This window comes from Hyperoodon ampullatus (assembly GCF_949752795.1).
Source record: "Hyperoodon ampullatus genome assembly, chromosome: 10".
NCBI classification, from domain to species: Eukaryota; Metazoa; Chordata; class Mammalia; order Artiodactyla; family Ziphiidae; genus Hyperoodon; species Hyperoodon ampullatus.
In genome coordinates, this window is record NC_136923.1 from 76,539,394 (window position 1) to 76,551,981 (window position 12,588).

A 12,588-nucleotide genomic window follows, 5' to 3' on the forward strand; every position below is an offset into this window, starting at 1 on the left:
GAACAGTTTCCAAGATATGTTAAACAATATATTTTTAAATTTTAGCTGCTTCAGGGTTTCCCATACTATGTGTTACTTGGTTGACACTTCTACCTGGTGTTCAACCCACACCAATTTTCTTTGCTTGGGATATGAACATGTCACATCCCTGCCTTTCAGATCAAAGATGACTATTTTTTGTTCTGGTATGTCTTCCTCACCTCTAAGACTTGATACCAGTCTTTTGGGTTGAAATCCTAGCTCCTACTGGCTTGTGAACACAAGCAACTTAACTGCTGTGGGCCTCAGATTCCCCATCCGTCAAAAAAAAAAAAAAAATAGAATACATTACAGGAATGCTGTAAGAAATTGCAATAACTATTTAGCACATAAGGACCCAAGGGTAAGCATTTTTCAAGATGGTGGCTGTTACCATCATTAATATTCCTTGGGATGTGGCCATCGGAAGTGTAGACAGGAGGGACCACACCCTGGTTTTGTACCAGGGTAGGCAAGGCTTTGTGTGTCATGGCCAAGGCTGTTCCAGAGGAAGTCTAGCATTTGGCTAGTCTTTTTGGCCACAGTAGCCTTGGGCCTGTATCTCAGAGAAGCAGCTACTAATAATAGTTCAGAATTCAATATTCTCTGGGTGCAACTGGGGCTTTTTTTTTTTTTTTGCTTATACGGTGCATTCAGAGCCCCTCTTAGGGAAGCTTATTCTCATCTTTTAAGCATGAATTGTATCTAGTGGCTCCTCCCCACCCCCGCAAGATGCCTCTTGTTGGCTTCTGTTGCCCTAGGTCCATTAGTCCTATTTGTGTTTGAGTCTCTGTTTATAACAATGTCTTTCAGAAGAGGAAGTGAGGATGCCGATGTTGTCTTTCTTCACTTTTACAGAGTTAAAAAGAAAAAGAACTGCCTCTCTTCTGTCTCTCCGTTTCATCTCCCAGGGCAGCTCTGGGTCAATTGGTCTCACTGATTTTCTAGTAGGCTTTCTGCCTTGATGCACTGACCAGGGTCTTTTATTATTGACTTTGGAGCTCCTTGTAAGGTACTCCAAAAAAGCATTTTAAAATAGTGTCTAGTGGGCAATTTACATTTTAACTGCTCCTTTCACTACCCCTCACAACACCCTCACGTAGTTCCCTTTTCTAGAATTAAATAACCACATCATAGCTTTTGGGCTCCATGTCTCTTTTAGATGTTGAACTTGGCCCTGTTATGGTCTTTATTTATATAGTGGTTCAGTTAGAGTCTCATGCTTGTTCCCATTCCTCATCTTTCTCCTAGAATGTGATGGGTGTGAAAGGAAAGACTGAAAACCACCGTTTTCCAAAAGTCCTTTGGTTCCGGGTGAATGTCAAGTGTCTTTTCCCCATTCATTAATCTAGGATTTAAGGTCGAAGATCTGTCTGTCTCTTGGGTTTTATTTTAGATGTCACAGTACTTTGGACACCATTACCCTAGAAATACAGACCTGGATTTCAGGTTCTCTCTCGTCACTTTCCTACCACACTTTTACAAATCCCAGTGGGGGACCTGCCAACTTGCCATTTTCCCTTCTCTTTACTTTATCCACACTCATCTTCCCTAAGGGTGAGCCCAACCTTATTCTGAAGGTCAAAAGCTCAATGGATGGTGAGAATTTCTTGTGGAAATTTCTAGAGAAAATAACACTTCACAAGCCCAATACTAATGTTTCCAAGGCTGTAAGCCAGCGAGGACCCCCTGTCTTTCCCCACCACCAACACACAAATACACCTTCCCATATTATGTTCCCAATACCCTGAAGACGATACTGGCAGGGTGTACATACACTTGGCTTAATCTTATGTGGCCTCAAGTAAGGATGTGTTTTTTATTTTTTAATTTTCTTTTGTTTAAAGGAGGAATTCTACATTTTTTCCCCTTCTACTTTAAAACTATACCAAGAAGTCACAAGGGTATCAGCAACTTCCTCAAGAAACAGTTTATACTCAAATCATTCCATGATATGGCAGCCTCATGGGTATATGTAGCAACTGAATTACAGAGGAAGAAATGAGCACAGTTTCTTGTGCTCTCCAAGAGAGAGAAAACCTAAAGTCAGTAAAGAAAATGGAATTGTGCACTTGGGAGAGATCTTCAACAAGTAGACAAATAGATAGCAGTCAGATATATTTCACTTCTCAAATTGAGAAGAATTGAAAAATAATACAACCCAATACTGGCAATGATGTGAAAATATAAGCACTCATATTCTTCTGGTGAGAGAATAAGTTGGAACAATCTGGAGGCAAAGTTAGCAATAGTATATTTCAGGAGCCTTAAAATCTGCATGCCTTTTGATTTGGCAATTCCACCTCCAGAAATCTATTCCAAGGAAAAAATAGAGGTAACAGAGAATCTCGCCAACTGGAACTTCATTATAGCATTGATTATAAGAGTAATAAATTAGTAATACCCTAAGGACCAAGTAATAGGGAATTGGTTAAATGGATTATGATACATAAGAATGATGTCATAGATGAAAAGGGGCTTGGAAAGATGTTCTTGATATATAAGCAAGAAAAAAAACATTAGAAAAACAGTATAAAGAGTGTTAGCTGACAATTACACTCCCCCCCCCAAAAAAAACCCCAAACCAAACTAAACCAAAACAAAACAAAAAACACACTAGAAAAACTTGATTAAGAAAAGCTAAGTTTATTAGATTTATTTCAATAAAGAAGAATACAGAGTCTTAGCAGTAGAGCAGAAAGGGGAAGCTGCAGGAGGAGATTTACAGGGCTTTATGCCAGAGCTGAGTTATTGATTATAAGGTGGGTCTTACCAGGTGGGGAACTGGTGGGGATTGAACGATTTATGACATAACAGCTTTGGATTGATGGACACAGTAAGGTACTGTCTTGAAACAAACATTGTTGAGCAAACTGTTGATCTTGATAAGTAAACAAGTATTTTCTGGAGCAAATAGCAGGTTATTTGTGCCTAGTCCTGGTATAGTTTGGTGCAGAAACAAGAATATATGTTTTGCTCATAATTGTTTACCATAGAGACAAGAAAGTACTTTGATTTCAGTTGTCAATAATAGCTCTTTTGTTAAAAAAATTGTTTATATTTATATTTCAATCTCACTAGAAAATGCCTAGAAAGATAATTATGTGTAAATTAAATGTGGTTACCTCCTGGTGGAGGGGTTACAAGTATTCTTTTAGTTTCTTCTTTTTTGCTAGGTTGTATTTTCTAAGTTTTCTCTAATGAACATATATTCAGAAAAAAAAAGATGCATTCGTTTAACTCATATTGAGCCAGATAATGGCAGGACTATAGCATCCATAGTCACTCTCATTTCAAAACTTCGAATCCATTTCTAAGTACACCAAATCGAGCAGAATTTTGTGGCCAACTTGGGAAACTGGCTAGATCATTACCTAATCACAACCATGCGATTCAATGTGCATTAGACAGCTTTTCACCTTTTCAGACAGATAAGCACTGTACAGACTGTATTAGAAGGGTCCATTCTTCACATGTATAATGAAAGCATACTTAACAAACACAGACATGCATTTCTGTCCTGGACTCTGTTATCATTCTACTTTCAGAATTACGATACAGTGGGGATCAGAGACTCCAGGGAAGAGAGGGGTAAGATCCAAGGTGAACCAGAAGTCTTGAATACTGTCTCACGACTCTCCAATCAACCACTGATAAATATTTTTGAGCATCTGATATTTGCTGAGTGTTGGACAGGTGAGGCATGGCACAAAAATTGGATAACCTACGTTCCAGTCCTTAAAGGAGCTTAGTTTTTCATTGGGGAAGGGGCTATGAGGAGTGATTGACACACAGGGAACAATTCCAAGTAGCTGCAAAATGGCATATAACCACAGGTGGATCAGGACTTGATTCTATGCTGGTCTCTATTATGACATCTGTATTATGCTTCTTGTGTGGTCTAGACTCCAAGTCCTATACAAATTCACTGGTTTGAAGGTTTGGGACATTGAGATATTCTAGTTAAAGACGGATTAAACTCAAATTTTAAAAAATATCCTTTCTTTATATTGAAAACCTTTCCAAAACTTGAGTCTGCTTTACTTTCTGCATAAATAACTGTAGCTCAGTGAACCTAATTGCAGGGCCCACAGTCATTCTCATTGCATCTAGATGTAGATTTCATTCAGTGTAGATGAGAAAGATAGGAGGCTGATGTGGATGTGAACTAACTCCAAAATAGCCTGAAATTTACTTTAAAAGACACCCCCCAACACACACACACACACACACACACACACACACACATTCCTAGTATCCATGTGTTTTCTGGTGATCATCTCTTTCCATTAAAGACTACAGTGAGACCTTCCAACAGATTGAAGATTCCAATTGGCCAAAATGTCATTCCACTTGAAATAACCCTTTATTATTCATAAATACTCTGCATCAGGGATTTCATCATCTCATAGGCAAGAGGCCTTAATAACCCCTGGGGGAAACTGAGACTCAGAAAGGGACTTTATTCCAAGTCACATAGTAACTAAGTGATGGACCTACGATTAATATCCTGATCTCCTTGTTTTTAATCCTCAGCCTCCTACCTCTCTAGTCTGATACGCCATGCCTTTCCCCACAAGGCAAAACTTACTGGGGACTCTGGCGATCTTAAGCTACTAGACATAAGAGTAAAAACGACACGGCTCACAACACCTTTGAGTATATGAGATGCTCCCATCTCCAAGTCCACCTTTTGGAAGCTTCTCTGGAACAAGGCACAGTTCTCCTCAATGCCAAGCACAGTGATTGCCACTTGCATGCCCCTTGGTTTTGTCATAGCATAGGGAAGGAAACGAGATGCAGAGAGATGAAGACCCATGTTCCCAGACCTTGGTCAGCCTGTAGAACAGACCCTCTGCATGCAAACAATAGAAACACAGAACACCTCCTGGGTGAACAAACTGATGATCTAACTGGCTATTAACAGCAACAACAAACTTGGCTAATATACCACTTAGGATGTTTTGGCCACTCATAATAATAAACAAATAAGCAATAAACATCCTCAAACAGTCTAGGATGTATTACAGGACAGGAAGTGCAGAGGTAGAACCAGTCTCAAGATTTGACATTTCAGCGGCTCAGGGTCCCATCAAGGACCCAGGCTCTCTCCACTCTTGTTGCATTTTGCAGTGTATTAGTGCCTTTGCCTGAGGCTTGCCCCTCATGGTCTCCAGAGGGTGGCAGCACTTCCAGACCTCACATCCACATTCCAAGGGAGCACCAGAGGCAGTGACTTAGGGAGTCACTTTCTGAAAAACAAGGAAATCTTTCTCAGCGGTTCCTGAACAAACCTCCCCTCAGAACACTGGGTGAAACTTGATCAAGGGTCCACTCTGAAACCAACCACAGCCAGGAGGACAGGCTCAGACCATTCATGATTCACCCCTGAACCTGGGGCTGGAACCATTCTCACCTGAGTCACAGGAGGGTGGGGAGAGAGTGGGCAGGTGGGGAGAAGGGAGGAATGGGGAAGTGGACTCCGACCCCATCAGAGATCGCCAGAGGAAGATAGGGGTGGTCGGGATGGAGAGATGACCACCAGCAGTATCTGCTCTGAGCTGCCGGCTGCCTCTCCCACCAGGACTTATTCCCTGAGTCAAGGGTCTGATCTCTTCCAAGGGATGAGAAGCTGTTCTGACAGAGCACGGGGAGCACAGAGGACTGCCAGGACCTTTTCACCTTTCAGCAGTGTGACTGCTCACAGAGGTCCTCCTCAGGTGCTACATTGACTACAGGTAAATTCTTTTTTTTTTTAATTTTATTTTAATAAATTAATTAATTTATTTTTTGGCTGCGTTGGGTCTTCGTTGCTGTGTGTGTGGGCTTTCTCTAGTTGCGGCAAGCAGGGGCTACTCTTCATTGTGGTGCAAGGGCTTCTCATTGCGGTGGTTTCTCTTGTTGCGGAGCACAGGCTCTAGGCACGCAGGCTTCAGTAGGTGTGGCTAGTGGGCTCTAGAGTGCAGGCTCAGTAGTTGTGGCACACGGGCTTAGTTGCTCCGTGGCATGTGGGATCTTCCCAGACCAGGGCTTGAACCCATGTCCCCTGCATTGGCAGGCGGATTCTTAACCACTGAGCCACCAGGGAAGCCCCTACAGGTAAATTCTTACTGAGGATTCTGGGGACCTTAATCCAGACTCAGTGACATGATGCTAAGGGCGGGAATTTCAGGCCAGGAAAGCTGATAGGGCGAGGCCACCGAGGGCCAAGAGAGAGCTTTGGGTGCAGATAGACCAGTCTTTTAAGGTGTTCCTTAAATCGCACCTACACTGTCACTGCTGGCCCACCCCCAGGTACAATACACATAGGAAATTGAAATAAGACCCATGAAGGAACATCAGTATATTTTTTTCACCTGGGCCATGTACCATGATAGATTTTTAGCCTTGTTAAAATAAAAATCTGTTTTTGGATGGCTGAGTCACAAGCTTTTTGCTTTTCTTTCTGTTCTTCTTCCTCCTTTTTTTTTCTTTTCTTTTTTAAATTGAAGTATAGTTGATTTACAATGTCGTGTTAGTTTCAGGTGTACAGCACAGTGCTTCAGTTTTATATATATATATATATATATATATATATTCATTCTTTTCCAGATTCTTTTCCCTTATAGGTTATGACAAAATACTGAGTATAGTTCTCTGTGCTATAGAGTAGGTCCTTGTTGGTTATCTATTTTATAAACAGTAGTGTGTATCTGTTAATCCCATCCTCCTAATTTATCCCACCCCCCCTACCCCTTTGGTAATCATAAATTTGTTTTCTATGTCTCTGGGTCTATTTCTGTTTTGTAAATAAGTTCATTTGTATCTTTTATTTTTCAGATTCTACATAGAAGCGATATCGTATGATATTTGTCTTTGTCTAGCTTACTTCACTCAGTATGATAATCTTTCGGTCCATCCATGTTGCTGCAAATGGCATTATTTCATTCCTTTTATTACTTTTTTTTTTTTTTTGGCTGCACCGTGGGGCTTGCGGGATCTTAGTTCTCCAACCGGGGACTGAACCCAGGGCCTCGGCAGTGAAAGCGCCAAATCCTAACCACTGTACCACCAGGGAATTCCCTATTTCATTCTTTTTTATTGCTGTGTAATTTTTATTCGCTTTTGATTTTTAAGAAGAATGAACATATTTTCTTTTATAATGGGAAAATAAAATAACGTTTGGGAAAAAAGAGGTATTTCATACACATTTCAAACAGCATAGGAAATCCCCACCTCCAGTAAGAAGTCTGATGATCGCCTTTGTATTATTTGAAAATAAACCAACTTTATTTGAATCAGTCAATATCAATCAAGACTGGAAAACAAATTTATAACTGGTTCAGATTCATGAGGAAGACACTCAGTAGTATCTTCATTAAAAGGCATTTTACATTATTAAGGCTTGAAAGCAAGACCTATTATTTTATCACCACAGTTAAAGGTCTTGAGAAAATCAAGTTACCATCATTGGGAGTGTCTTTATAAAATGATATGTTTGATCTTTTATAAAAGCTAGGCTTCTTTTGCTAAATTAGTTAGCTCTCCAGCTTATAAAATGGGATAGGCAGGTGGTCAGGAAAGATAGACAAATTCAAACATCAGCTGGATATTTTATATTTTAAATATATGCATAGTCAATATTGCAAAATCTCTAATTATACATAAATACCTTAGACAACTGTATCCTTTAAATTGCATTTTGCCAAAAAACAGATTGCTTTTATAGAAACACAGATTAGCCCAAACCCTACAATGAGGCAATTTTTAATTTTATTTTTGGTTGCAGAGGGTAGCATTGGATCCATTTCCTTGAGTAACATTAAGTAAGATTACGCACACTTTGGATCATATCTAATTATGAAATGAAAGTATCCTGAAACTAAACTGGGAGGAGAATATTGACAAAGGGAGAGGAAGATGCATTCATAGGAGGGCACGTGTCGTTTGGATTAAATGCCAAGAGCAGCGGATAGAAGATAATGGGCCTTGTGTGCTAGAAGGGCCCCAAAGCCAATGATGTGATCTCTTCTGTCCTAACATCAGAACCAGGATGCTTCACAGGCACACTCCTTTCTCTAATGCTTTAGGTTCTTTTTAATGTTACATAAAAAACAAGAAAGTGATCCCTTGTGAATCATCGAGCTTAGTTTTAACCATGAGTTAATGCTTCATCTTTCCAAGGAGGAAGACACCAGCATCTTGATTTCCTCTGCTGTTGAACTGGCTCCTGGGTCAGTGGAAATTGGAGCCACAGACATACCTACTGGATGTCGGCTGTCCCTAGACCAACTTAAATTCAGACAGACTCTCCCTGTTTCCTCCGGATGGAAAACTTCCTAGGTAGACTTGCACTTTCCTGACTCTGCCTCCCTTTTCATTCTATTTGTCCAGACCTTGCTGATTTCTAAGACTCTTAGATCCTCAGGGTCCCTTCTGGGCGTGACGCATTTTGCAACAATTCTAAGATGCTTGGTCTTGTCTTTCTGCAGAGTGGCCACTGGGCACCAGGTGTTGTGAGCTTCAATTATTTCATTCAGTGCTAGAAAATTCAGCCCAGGAAACCTCACTCTTGCCATGGCCCCTTTCTAATGAAAAGATCAAACTCCTCAATGGCCCCACCAGCACGAGAAGTGAACGCTGAAGATAGTGCCATTTCCTAGGAAGCTGAAACTGGTTTGAGATCCTGTGGTCCAATAACCCAGTGGAGTGTGGGTTTCACTTTTCAACTCATGAGCTTGGTGCCAGGTAGTTGTATCCTTGTTCAAAACAAGACAGCCATACTCATGCCTGTGATTCTGAATTGTCAGGTGATGAGGGCGTGCAATAGAAGGAACTCTGCTCTGGACCAATCCAGATTTTACTGACCCAGCTCATCTTTCATAGCTATTAAAATCTTATCCCATACCCTCTTGGGGACACTTGAGAGGCAGGCAGGACTGAGAAGATGGGTAAATTCAACACAGTCATTCTGAGTATGATTCTTATTTCTCCCCCACTATGCTACTCCACCAAAAAAGCCACAGTGATGTGAAAGTCGAAGGAGAGAATTAAATCCAGAGTAAAACAGGATCTTAACCCAAATAAATCCCCTTTCAGCGTCACTGAAATGCTTTCTGAGGCATCAATATGCATTCCAGAACAGTGACAAAGGTCACCTCCCATCTTAACACTCTGGAGTTCAGGGTCAAAGTGCAGACCATCAATACTCCCTGAGTTGGTTCTGGGGACACCTAAGGACCTCTCCACACTGTTGCTGGGAGATGATAAGCTGTGTACGTGACAAGGTCATGGCCAAAACCCGGGGAGGCTGAAAGATCTGGAGAAAAATCTCTTTGGAAAAAAATAATCATAAGGCAGTATTATTATGCTTTAAAAATATTCTGATAAATCTGGTCATAGACATTAAAGCTTTAAATCAATAGTCAGTTGCATCACATGATAATCTCCTGTTGCAATAAAAAGATAGTCCTGGATTGAGTACCAGGAAGCGCCGTCCATCTGTAACTCCTCTCCCTCTTCTAAGTGGTTACGATGGATCATATAACTGTCCCAACCTCACCCCTGTGCCTTAATATTGTTATTTATATAAAACTAAGTCAACCACAGAAAGAACATCTAGAACCAACAATGCTGATTTGGTTTGGCTTGTTTGTTTTTAAAGGCTGTGTTTAAAGACTCACCAGTTGCTGAATTCTGAATATCAAAGCAGAGTCTTGGTGTGCAAAAACTCCCCTGGGGGAGCTACTCCACTTGAGCTCCTCCTGTTTTCTCTGTCGCCGGTTGGCTATGCTTCTCGGATGTGCTTTAAGAAGAGCGCCTCCCTGGGTCTCAGGAAAGTAAATTGCCTCTTAGATCATCAAGCCTGTGCTGTGACATTGAGGGAAGGATCTCTGGGACAACAGGATTTCACACTACTTAAAAGGCCTTTGGGATCATTCAAGCTTTCACCTCCCAGGAGGCCAGTTTGGGGTTTTTCCCTACAGTCAAAAGGACTGTTTCCTTACCAGTTCTTTTCAAACATCTCCAGGGACAAAATTACCAGGGAGTCTGTGGAAAGGTTCCCTTAGAGGTGAAAATGCATCAATTCCTTCTGCTTTTTGAAAGGTCTCAGGCTTATAGGATGTCTTGCTGAGAAACGTCGTCTTCCTCCCTGGGCTAAAGGAGACCGTCCTGCTGCTTCTCCTTGGCTCTGATCAGGGGTCTCTTTTATCTCCAGAGATCCCTGGAGGCAGGTAGGTCCGGGGATGGCTTGGGTTAGAATCTGGTGATGTTTCTACAGGAAGGCCCTGTGCCGTCCTGCCCTCACTGAGCAGTGAGCCAAGTCCTGGGGCTTTCGGGCACTTGGGAGCCTCTCTCTCCACCAACAGGCAGCACAGAAGGAAGGATTGTTGGAGGTGAGGGTCGGTGGCGGGTGGACTTTCTCCCAGGGTGTTCACAGGAAGAGGGAGCTGATGACTAGCTCATTTTTCTTTGGTTCCTCTGCACAGGTCCCCGTGCTCAAGCAGGGTGAGATTTTAAGGAGGTGAAATTCAAGGAGAATGACTACAGAGCGAAATATTAGCTAAAAAATTTCTTCTTTTTCATCTGGCAGTTGAGTCAGATGGTAGGAAAATTTACCCAGATGTGTATGTACTTTCTGTTCGAGTTTAAACCACATGGTTTCCCAATCAGAAAGGCCCATGAACTTTATTCCTAAGGCTCCGTGATCAAGCCACCTCCTAAATGTATTCTCACCCATCAGAGGCTACAGTTGATTCAGAGAGCACCCGGCTCAGCAGACTCACATCCAGGAACAATTTGAAGAGACCGGACAGTCATTTTTGGCCAATTCTTGGATTTTTGTTATAAGGTGTGTAGTTACATGACATCACCAGTTCAAGACTTAGTTAGATCATAAGAGAGAAGACCTATCTAAAAGATTCCCGGGAAACATTGAGCCTCCTAAAGAACTTTTCTGATCTTCACCCATCCCTCCACCCCCGACTCCCATCTGCTTTCTCAGAGACCAAAATTCACTCGTGGATAAACACAGTCAAACCCAGGCATGTAATCTCCAATGAAACCACTCCTGTAAGCAAGCAAACCCCATGGCTGGTAGACCCCTTGGGCCTTTTGGCATTAACACTGTTCCCCTCCCCTCCCCTTCCCAGTCACCCCAGCTTGGAATTACATGCCAATTTCCCTTCCTGGCAAGGCCTGGACAGATAAAAATGGAGATCAGCATCAAGCCAGGTACTTGATAGCATCAGACTGTGCCTGGCACTGCAGCGAACTGAGACTGTGTCTGAAATAGTTTTCCAATCTGGTCTTCAGTGCCCGAAGTGACAGGAGTGCCAGAAAGTGCTGAGTGACTGGAGGTGTGTCTGCCGGATGCCCAAATCCACACCTGCTCCATTCTTTCCATTCACTCTCTGTCTCCCCCTAACAAAGCACTGCATCTCTTTCTAATGAGAACTAAGATGGCGTTTGGCCTTGGCCTTGGAGTTACTGACAAAGAGGTGAGTGGATGAGGACCGGGTGTTGCACGTGTCTAACGCAGCCTAGGAGATATTTTGATATTGGCAAAAGGGGCCAGTGACAATCCCACAGACGGGTTCGTTCTCCCGCACCGACCCCAAATACACTGAACCCAGCCCAGGCCTGAAAGGCTGAGAGCTTGACCGTTTCTCTCATTTCTGCTTGCAGATTCCTGCCTGATCAGATGGGGATGGTGCCGACCTTCATCAAAGACAGCAGGCTGGGGTTCCAATGATGCCAGCAAGATGTGGCCTGATAAAAACAGAAGTTTCTGGAGGTGACGTGGAAAAGGAGTCCGTGAAGCTGGAGTCCTTGGGGAGATGGTGAGTCTTTCTGCAGCAGTGATGGGGCAAGACGGCCAAGTTCAGGATCGGCTGAGGCGCTTGGCCACATCCGCATAGGCCAACTCAATCTCACTGTCGGCCGCGCAGGTGTTGGTGAACTCGTCCCGGGCGTAGGCATTCTTAAGGTACCGCCACAAGCCCGTCATCTCAGCCGGGAAATCGTAGTTGCGGTATTTCTTGGCCACAGTCTACAACAGAGATGGCAGGATGGAGATGGTGTTAAAGCATGAAACAAACCACTGGGAAGGTGTTAGTGGTGTGACCGAGTGTGTGCACAGCGGGAAGACCCTCCATGCATCCTAAGGGGCCAGCAGCAAGATGCTTGTCATGCAAGGTGGCAGTGCTGCCTTTTTAATGCAATTTTGTTTATTTTATTTTATTTATTTTATATTTTATTTATTTTTATTTTATTGTATTTTCTCAAGCAAATATAATTTGCCCTTTGACTTAGTAATTCTGCTTCCAGGGATTTTTTTCCTTAGGAAATACCATGGGTGTACAAGAAGATTTAGCTACACACATAGGGCCGTAGGACTATTTGGAATAGCAAAAAATGGTATCCAACACAAATGTCCAACAACACGTGAATGGATAAATAAGTTATCATACATATCTGGAGAGCCATGAAAAATGATGCTGCAGAGGAAATCCCAGTGACTTGGAAAACGCTTCAAGAGAGGCCATGAAGTTTCAAGTGTAGTATAAGGCATTTGGAGAAATATGTAGG

At 42.4% G+C, this 12,588-nt stretch overlaps 1 protein-coding gene across 1 annotated transcript in view; it reads right to left on the reverse strand.

Moving 5' to 3' along the window:
* Positions 1-11,881: 11,881 nt before the first annotated feature.
* Positions 11,882-12,588, reverse strand: part of CLIC5 (chloride intracellular channel 5) — a gene marked incomplete at both ends in the record, with an annotated part of 103,681 nt that continues 102,974 nt past the window's right edge. Inside the window, one exon of the mRNA XM_079713171.1 lies at positions 11,882-12,049. Coding sequence (XP_079569297.1) covers positions 11,882-12,049 — 168 coding nt within the window. The remainder of the gene's footprint in view (positions 12,050-12,588) is intronic.